Here is a 10481-nt window from a genome sequence, read left to right as displayed (position 1 = left end):
TCACATTTGTATTCAACACCTGTCAACTCTGACCAGAAATCAGTTTCCTATTTAAGACACACCTTGACAAGTGGATTAGATGTTCTAGTGAAAGGCAGATAAATGTCACTCATGTCACTATAAATAAAAGTCTAGGCCTGCTTATCAGCTTGTAGGGTTGAGGTCTTACCTTCAACACTTCTCAGAGTGCTTTACACTTTATTATCCTTTAAATGAGGTCTTTTCTATTGCGCTTCTTCCATTTATACCCCCGGAGGGAATTAATACTGTTCAACTCTTTGAAAGATGTGGCTTCTATCATCTTCCTGTCTTTTCCTTTAAGAGACAATACAACCTGTGGCCTTAAACAGAAATCTGCCAGAATTTTCTCAAATGTCATATAGGGAATGAAATATAGTAGGATCCTTTTATAGTACCAGATATACGACACCTTGTATTTGCTTTACAAGCAAATCAGGTTCTAGCAGGTTATGATTATTTCTGGTTTGGTTTTGAGTACAGGATTTGACATATGAATCCATGTAATAGTAAGCATGGACTTAGATCTTATGTTTCTTATCACATTCTGCTCCCTGAAATTGATGTATGTTTGCTAAAGGTGTCAATAGCAACATGTACACATTTCTATACATATAACACCATTTCCCAAAGCATTTAATAAGTACAAGGTCACTAACTGCACTGCAACAACAATAAGGATTCTTATGGTTAAAGAAGTTTAGAGATAGGGTAATTGAAAAGACTCTAATATGGCCACAGAAATGCAATCTGCTTAGGTCAATTTCACCCATAGTTCTCAATTATTTGACCATAGAATAGTTCTCCACGTTTAAAGGTATATTATTCACTGTTATATTTTTGGAGGTTCAAGATTTTATGTTTTTGTTTCACTTAAGGTGTGAACATAGATGGACATAGTTTAAAATTAAATACCCTTTCTCATTATATCAATATATTCTTATCTAGACCTTTAAACGCACTTTCAGTTACTTGTATTTCCAGATTACATTTCTATACCTTCATTTGACTACATTGGAAAGTACAACAGGGATAGGATTTCATACAATGAAAACATGTTCTCCATTTTTGGTTATCAATATCAAGTTCATTTGTACATGTGAACTACACTTGGTGATAATAATTGAAGATTGTGGCTGGGAAGGTGGCTTAGTGGTAGAGTGCTTGCCTCACATGTATGAGGCCCTGGGTTCCATTTCTCAGCACCATATAAACAGAAAAAGCTGGAAGTGACTCAAGTGGTAAAGCACTAGCCTTGAGCTGAAGGACAGCACCCAGGCCCAGAGTTCAAGCCCCACCACTGATAATAATAATAATAGAAGATTGTTTTAGGTAGCAAGGATCATTTGAGATCTGACTACATCAAAATTTTAGAACTTCGAAAAATCAATATTGGTTCTAGAAACTTGTGGATTCCATTTCTAGATTTATGTTCACAGAACTATGAAAACTAGATTGCTCATAATATAGGTGAAGAAATTGAGGCTTAGAGAGGTCAAGCATCTTCACAATGTATTTATCAAGGTTCTTTAGAGAAATAAAACCAACAGGATATGAGATTAAAGAAATTGTCTCACATGAGTGTGGAACTTGGCAAAGTCCAGTCTGATGTTGTATTTCAGTAGGATAGGAGGGGCTATAGTTCTACTCCAAGGGCAATATGCTGACAGAAATCATTCTTCATTTTCTCTTTATGGCTAATGTTTCATATATATATATATATATATATATATCTTGCTAAAGATGTATTTCTATATTATCTTAAAGAGCTTTATAATTGTCCCTTTCTTGCTTAGAATTATAACCAATGGGAGCTTTTGGGGTTTTGTAAAAAAAAAAAAAAAAAGTAGGACTGTTATAGTTTAGATCACACTGTTATAGTTTAGATTTGGAATATTCCTCAGAGGCTCATATTTTGAAGGCCTGATCCCCACGTTAGAGATATTGAGAGGTGACTGAATGGATCATAGAGCTCTGACCTAATTGATGGATTAACTCCTAATGGATTGTGATTGGGTAACTATTGGGAAGTGATGAAAACTGGGAAAATTGGGAAGGCCTGATTGGAGAAAGTGAGTCATTGAGGGCTTGCCTGTGAAGGGTACAACCTTACCCCAACCTTTTCTTATCCTTCTCTCTCTACTTTAAGGCTCTCATGAGGTACACACCTCTGTTCCACTACACCTTCCTGCCACGATGCTCTGCCTTATCACAGACCCACTACCATGCAGCCATGTACTTAAACCTCTGAAATCATAAGCCAAAACAAATTTTTTTCTCCTTTGAATTCTCAGATTGTCACAATGGCAAAAAATACTAACATAGTTATTTAATTTCAACTTTGACATTTAGATAAAGAATTCTTATCTAAAAGCTGGGCACTGGTGGCTCCTGCCTAGCTACTCAGGAGACTGAGAGATTAGGATTGTGGTTTGAAGGCAGCCTGAATAGGAAAGTATGCAAGACTCTTATTTTCCCAATTAACCCACAAAAATCTGAATGTGAAGCTGTGGCTCAAATGGTAGAGTGTCAGTCTTGAGCAAACTAGCCAAGGGATAACACCCAGCACCTGAATTCAAGTTCATTTAATGAACTTGAGAATGACATGAGAATTAGTCTCATGTCACAGTCACTATGGTCTAGAACCCACAGGGTTAGGCAACAAAGCAGAGCTCAAAAAGCAAGTGATGAAAATTTTGAGTGTTGAGAATTTGTTCAAGCTCAGTGCTTTTTTTGCCAAAAAAATTGATGCTAAATTATTAGATTATAATTATTTTTAAATGCCAAGTTCACCCGGCATTTGTATTCTTTACACTAATGTAATCCAGGTGTCAGTGGGACATTCTTCTCACCCCTTGAAGTACAGACAAAAATGCTTTAACACCATCATGTCCTAACCCTGCTCAAGTCTAAGGTCTCCTTTAATATTATTGCAAATTCTCAACACTCAAAATTTTCAACACTTTTGCTTTTTGAGCTCTGCTTTGTTGCCTAACCCTGTGGTTCTAGACCATAGTGACTAGGACATGACACTCACTCAATTCGAGAAAACCTACACCACTGCTGACACTTTATAGGACATGTTTGGCTGGGGGAGGTGTGATTATATTTAGTCCATATCCACCTATCAATTTTCAGGGTACTCTCCTTTCTGTCTGTGTATATTGGGTATGTTGGTACTGGGGCTTGAACTCAGGGTCTCACACTTTTGCATGGCTTTTTTTTTACTCATAGCTGACATTCTACTATTTGAGCCACACTGCCAGGCTGGCTTTTTTTTGCTGGTTTATTGAAGATAAGAGTTTTTTGGATCTTTCTGCTTGGCTTGGCTTCAAACCACAATCTTCAGATCTCAGGTTCCTGAGTAGCTAGGATTACAGGCATGAGCCACCCTTACCCTTCCTTTTTTGGAGGGTCCCAAACCTTAATTTTGTACCACTTCTATACAAACCAACTGTTGTTACTAGTAAGTTAGGACTCTTGGCAACAACTAGTTTAGGGCATGGAATCAAAGGAAAAGATTATCAATAGACTGCAAAAAGAGAGAGATTGAGTTGTACCCCAACACTTCTTAGAACCAAGGATTCAAACCTGTTCCTCTAATTACAGATTGGCTAGAAGTAGGATTTAAAAAAATTTTTTTCTCTAATGAGAGTTTAACTCAGGGCCTTTAACTTCCTAGGCAGATGATCTACCATTTATGCCACACCCCAGTCTAAGTCTCAATTGTCTTTCACCTTTGGATCATCTGGGAGGGGCTCTCTTGCTTTCTATACAAAAATGCTGCCTGAGAACTCTGAATGGCTGGACAGGGTCTGCTGTCTGTCCCTGCCCTATCTTGTGTGCTTTTTATGAGAACACAGCACATCGCGGGGGAACCAAAATACTTGAGGAGCAGGGGCTATTTGGGGGAACCAAAATACTTGAGGAGCAGGGGCTATTTCCAAGTAAAATGAGGAACTCACCACAGACATAATACACTGGAATAATTTTTATTATCTTTAAATAAAATATGGAATAACCACTTCTCTGAGTTTTATACTAACAGTTTAAACTAAGTGCCATCAAACCACAGAGGAGGGGGCAAGTGTCTGCTGGGTAGCAGGGAGAAATACTTTCATTGAGGCCTCTTGAGATGAGCCTTTAGGATTGAGTGTGATTTGACAAGCCAAGAGGGGATTCAGGCCAGAGACTTTCAGGATTGAGAAAATGGACCTCCTCTTTCCCGCCTCTCTTCATGTGTTGGGGGAAAAAAATGCACTGGAAGCCATCAAAAAACAAAGGATAAAATGTTACTGCAAGAACAGGAGATTAAATGATCTTTGAACTGAAAACATACAGTTGTATGAATAAGTGACACAGAATGTTACAACGTTAACTGTCCATTTATTACAGAAGAATACAGTACCCTCAGAAAGCTGAAGAGACAAAGGAGGCAATCCCTTAGCTTATGGCTTAGCCTATTCTAAATGCTCAATAAATGTTGGAGAGATAAGCAATTTGTCTGTGTGTGTGTGTGTGTGTGTGTGCATGCGTGCACCAATCCTGAGGATTGAACTCAGCCTAGGCCCTATCTGAACTTGAGCCATAAGTCCACATTAGTTTTTGGTAGCTAATTGGAGATCAAGAGTCTCACGGACTTTGCTGACTGAGCAGGCTTCCAAACACGATCCTCAGCTCTCAGCCTGCTGAGTAGTAGGGACACAGGTAAGCCACTGGTACCCGGATGAGATTAGCAATTTTTATACTCACAAAAAAAAAAATGCATCTGGATGGCTGGATGGATGCTACGTGATGGCTAAATTCTGTAACTAAAGTGAGTGATTTATGTAAACCAGACCCTATTGTAAAATACCTTCAGAATCCTCCTTCTATAGTTTTGGTATTGTGCTGTAATAAAAAAAACAGAAAAGAAATCAGGACACGGAACTAACGATGGGAGTTTAGCTGCTTCAACCCTAGCTTGAGAAGAAAAGAAGGTAAAATGAGTCATGCTTTCCCCAAAGAAGCGACCTCATGGGCAGAGACGTGCTCTCCAGGGCTTGCAGTGGGGATCTGTCCCAGCCGAAGGCAGGGGACGTGAAATCAGTCACAGAGAGTGACAAGTACCAGGCGAGGCCAGGCGCAGCCTCCCCTCCACCACCCCGCCGGCCGCAGGGACCCGCGCTCCCACTACCACACCTGCCAAGTTACCAGCAGCCCAGCGCCACAGCTTCCCCACGGAGGGGAACGTCCTTCCCGACTTCCCCCGCGGCGACGCGGTGACGTCACTGCCGGTCTCCGGCGCGCACGTGGGAGGAAGCGCCGCTGCCAGTGGCCGCCACTCCGCCTGTCTCTTAGGTTACACTTGTCCACCGGCCTCGGCCGCTGCGCCTAACTGTGCTGCCGCGATGGGAGTCCCGGCGTTCTTCCGCTGGCTCAGCCGCAAGTACCCGTCTATCATTGTCAACTGTGTGGAAGAGAAGGTGAGGAGGCACCCGGAGGCCGTCCGGATGAACTACCCTCCCCACCCCCCCACTCCCGCCTTCGCCCCCCCCCCCCCGCCCGCTGCATCTCTAGGCCGCGGGCCCTGGGTATGGGGTGTTCACTCCCGCCCGGACCCGGCCGGAGTCCTGGCCTTCCCGCCAAACCCCTGGGCCGCGGTCGCACCGCACGCCGTAGACGTGGTTTGAGAATTAGGGTGTGCGGACGTATCCTGGGCGGGGCCTGTGGCTGGGCCTGAACCCGTGAGCCGCGGGGCCGCTCCGCCCCGGCCCGCTTTTCCCGGCTCCGGAAGGCTCCGCCCACGGCTTTGTTTCCTCCGGAGTCCGCGCAGTTTGGGGACTTGACCCCCGGGGGCGGGGGGGCGGGAGGGACTGCGCGGAGGTTGAGCGGCCTTCGCCCGCGCTGCGGGGTTAGCAGGTTAAGGGGGGCACGTGCAGAGAGATTGCCTGCTTGTATTGAACAGTCGGAAGACTCTCGTTGCTGGCGGTGAAGTCCCTGCTCTTCACCATCCAGCGAGGCCGTGTGTTGTCGTAAAATTATAAATGTGTGTGAATTGTTCATACGCCCATCCCAAAGTAGAAAAGGTCTCGGACTAGCCCCCAAGGGTCCCGTCCCGTGGAGGTTGTTGAAGTTCATCAGGAATCTTAGGCACACTCAGTTTAGAGAGGAGACTTCTGGTTATGTATCCCTTCAAGCGTATGATTAACTCATCCGTCTGAGTGTCCGTTGCTTCGGTATCAGAACCACACTTTCCATCATTTCGTCCCATCTTTTCGTCGTGCTTGAGTCTTACTCTAGTCGTTTCTAAGATTCTGCCCGAATTTTGGTTCTGTACTCCTACTTAGACTATCTGGAGGTTCGGGGCACACTTGTCCCTTCCCCTTCTTGCTTCTTGACAGTGAGTACCAAACTGCCCTGTGAACTTCTTTTGCTTAAATTGCTAAAGAAGATCTTGGTGGGGTTTTTGGTTTTGTTTTGTTTTATTGGTTTTTTTTTTGTTTGTTTTTTACGTTCTTGGCCCACGTGTTTTTCTCGAAAGAGTAATTGCCAAGCTGAATGCTTATGTTTTATGTAAAAACTTTTATCAAACCGCATTCTCAGCCGGGCGCCAGTGGCTCATGCCTGTAATCCTAGTTACTCAAGAGGCTGAGATCTGAGGATCAAGGTTCAAAGCAGCCCAGGCAGGAAAGCCCTTGACACTCTTACCGCCAATAAACCACCAGAAAAGCCAAAGTGGCGCTGACGCTCGGTAGCAGAAGAGCTTAGAGACAGTGTCCAGGCCCAGAGATCAAGCCCCACAGCTGACAAAAATAAATAAATACATAAAACGGCTTTCTCATGAGCTATACTAAAAAGCAACAGTTCCTTTGCTCCACTCTTCCCCATCTATATGTTCTGTCCAGAGACAGCCACTTTAAGTGATTCAGATTCTAACACCTATATTTGACAGTTTAACTTGTGAAAGGAAAGAATTCAGTGTCACTTCTCCAGGTCCTCCTTTGATGTAAACCACTGTCTTATTTCTTTCATTGTAATTTTGAGTTACACACCTCTTTTTTTAATTTTTTAATTCCATCACTTGTATGTATAAAGTATCCCTTGACCTACTGGTTCTAAGGTTGGTATTAGTTTTTTTTTGCCCCTACTGCTCGTAACCTTCACACCAAGTTTGTCAGTTGTCTTTTCTTGTTTGCATCCAAAATTGTCAGGGATTTGGCTGTATAAGTTTTTTTTTGAAAAACAAACTTGAGAAAACTTGAGAAGTGAAAATAGTACTTTGATTGTGATCCCTGTACACATAGTACGTGCTGTGATTGTTTCTTAACGTACACATAGTAGGGCTGTGAATCTGTTTCTTAACTTTGTTTTTCTTTTTCCTAGACCTGCCCTCCCCCCCCCTTTGTACTTTTCCTTAAATTATTTATCAGTCATTCTGTGAAGTCCCTTTTCTTTGAGGAGACTCGGAGTATTTTTTATTTCTGTCTCTCTCCCTCCCTCTTTCCTTTCCTTTCTTGGTTTCACCCTATGGCCTAGGCTGGCCTCCAATTTGCCGTTCGCTATCTCAGCCTCTCCAGGTGTTGGGAACTTGTAATTATGTTCGGTTTTTGAGTCCTGTTTATTTCTGTGGCAATTACAGAAATAAATTCTAGAGCCTTATTGGAAAGCTGCTTTCTGAGATTGTCAGCGGGAAGTATGTTTTCTATATCTATATTTCTTGCTAAAATTAAAACTTCCTTGGTTTTTATTCTTCATTGCATTTTTAGTAAATGCCATTGGGCATAGAAGTTTTCTGTCATTGTAAGCCACAGATATCTCCATTCTACCCTATACATATGAGTGTTAACTACCTAAACATGGAGTTCTAAGTTTGAAAATTGTCAATACACCTACTTAACAAAATTCAAGGTTAGTGTGTTTTTATGTAATTAGTGGTTTTTGCATAAGTTAGCGTGTACAAGTTCCTATTCTAAGCATTTTATAGATGATAGTTTCTCAGATCCTCATAACAGCTGCATAACTTATTATTTATTATTACAAATCAGAAAATTGAAATAGGAGGGTAAAGTATTATTCTCACATAACATCAGAGCTGGTATAGGAGGCAGGAAAGCCATGCACTTAATATTTACTCCCTTCTTTGTTTTTCCTTCTTTCATTCTGATCAGTTCTTTCTGAATTTTATTTTATTTTTATTTAAAAAAATTTTTTTGGTCTGTCGTGGGGCTTGAACTCTGGGCCTGGGCGCTATCCCTGCGCTCTTCAGCTCAAGGTGAGCGCTCTACCACTTGAGCCACAGCTCCACTTCTGAATTTTATTTTTTAAATTAGTTTTTGAGAACATGGCTTGCTGTTTAGCCCAACTGGCTTGAATTGCTGGGTGCTAGCAGTTGTACTGGCTTAGTCTTCCAAGTGGTTGAGATTACAGGCATGCCTAGTTTCTTTCTGAATTTTAAACTTTAATGATTATGGACCATGTACTTGAGTATGTAGTCCAGACTAGCTTTCTTTCTTTTTCTTTCTCTTTTTCTTTTTTTTTTCTTTTCTTTTTTTTTTGGGGGGGGGTCTGTTCGTGGGGCCTGAACCCTGGACCTGGGCATTGTCCCTCAGCTTTTCTTTTTCTTTTCTTTTCTTTTTTTTTTTTGGTGCTGGTTCTGGGGCTTGAACTCAGAGCCTGAGCACTGTCCCTGAGCTTTTTCACTTAAGGCTAGTGCTTTAGCTACAGCTCCACATCTGGCTTTTTAGGTGGTTTAATTAGAAATAAGAGTCTTGAGGACTTTCCTACCCAGCTTGGTTTTCAAACATGATTCTCAGGTCTCAGCCTCCTGAGTAGCTAGGATTATAATCATGAACCATTGGTGCCAGGCTCCAGACTGGCTTTTTACTGGAAAACTTTCTGCCATAACATCCCAGGTGGAGTTCTGGGATTACAGATGAAGGTTACCACATCTGGCTTTTAATTGTCTTGATAGGTACTTGGCAAACTCTAAATCTAGAGTCTTGTTATTCAGTGTTAGGGAATGCTCTTTTATAATTTCTTAAGCTTTTTATCTTCCCTCTCAAAACTAGATACTGGTTATCACTGGTAATTTTTCTTGGCTGTTGTCTTCTAGCTCTTCCCCCAACCTTCACTCCTATTTTTGCAGCTGTATTGAAGTATAATTGACATAAGCATACATTTTAAATGTACAATTTAATACAATGTATATATCCGTAGAACTATCGCCACAGATAAAACAACAGTATGGCTTCTGAAGTTTTCCTTTTGTCTCTTTATAATTCTCTACCACCCTTCTTGTGGTTTGTCAACTGTTAATTTGCTTTCTGGCACGGTAAATACCTTTCCCTTTCTAAAATTTTATCGAAATGGCTTTGTACAACATATACTCTTTTTGTATAGCTTACTTTCCTGTAGCATATTTGAGATTTATTCATGTTGATAGATATATCAATAGTTCATTTTTTTTTACTTGCTATGTATCCTGTTAGTCCAGAAGTAGATCTTCCTCCTGCCTGTGCCTTGGGAATACTAAGATAGGCTGTACCATCCATCACAGCCAGCTTTGTTTTTTATTTTTTTTATATTATTCTGTTCTGAGTATACTACATTTTGTTTCTTCATTTCTCTTATTGAATTGAATGTTTGGATTGTTTCCAGTTCTGGGCTATTACAGAAAAATTTTGTACAAGTCTTCGTATGGACACAGGCTTTGGTTTCTTTGGAGGGGGTTCCAGAAGTGAGATTGGTTTGTATAATAAGTTTGTGATTATTTTAAAAAGAAAAACTTGTATTCATAAACTGCTTTGTTAAATGTACCTCCTTTATATAACTACTTAAAGATAAGAAAGAAGAAAAGCCTGTACTTTTCCCAAATTTAAAAATTTTGGTTTGTGTTTTTTTATTAAATCATACACAATTGTTGAATCAGTAAATCAGACACTTGATACAGTAATATTAAAGTGGCTAGGCAGTAAAACTCTAGCACCATATTCGTCCAAAGAGCACTGGAGCAAGTGATTACATTTTGCCATTTATAATTCCACCTTTTGGTATTTTAGGTTAGGCAACTTAACCTTTTCTGTATAACACTTCATCCTTTTCTCAATATTACCATGAAGTCTTAACACAAGATGATGGGTAGACTTTTTGAATGTTAGAAACACAAGTATGACCATCTGTCAGACCTCAGACTTTGCTGATTAAGAAAGAGAAATTTCTTCCTTATTCTGGATCTTGGCCTTTACATTTTCTTGAGAATTTTAAAATATGTTGACGAGATTCATGTAGTACTCATGTAATGTCTTTGTCTAATTTGTTTTGTTTCTATAATAATGGAGATTGAACCAAGGACCTTGCCCTGTTGGGCAAGTTCTCTACAACTTAAGCCATGCCTGCAGTTCTTTTGTTTGTACAGTAAGTGTGTGTGTGTGTGTGTGTGTGGTGGTGGTGGTGGTGGTGGTGGTGGTGGTATCAAACTCAGG

At 41.0% G+C, this 10481-nt stretch overlaps 1 protein-coding gene across 1 annotated transcript in view; it reads left to right on the top strand.

Moving 5' to 3' along the window:
- Nucleotides 1-5290: 5290 nt before the first annotated feature.
- Nucleotides 5291-10481, top strand: part of Xrn2 (5'-3' exoribonuclease 2) — a 65161-nt gene continuing 59970 nt past the window's right edge. Inside the window, exon 1 of the mRNA XM_013027042.1 lies at nucleotides 5291-5483. Coding sequence (XP_012882496.1) covers nucleotides 5409-5483 — 75 coding nt within the window. The 5' untranslated portion in view covers nucleotides 5291-5408. The remainder of the gene's footprint in view (nucleotides 5484-10481) is intronic.

The sequence above is a fragment of the Dipodomys ordii genome, unplaced genomic scaffold (assembly GCF_000151885.1).
Source record: "Dipodomys ordii isolate 6190 unplaced genomic scaffold, Dord_2.0 Scaffold99, whole genome shotgun sequence".
Lineage (NCBI taxonomy): Eukaryota > Metazoa > Chordata > Mammalia > Rodentia > Heteromyidae > Dipodomys > Dipodomys ordii.
Note: the sequence above shows the minus strand (reverse complement) of the source record. Positions and strands in the feature narration are given on the sequence as shown.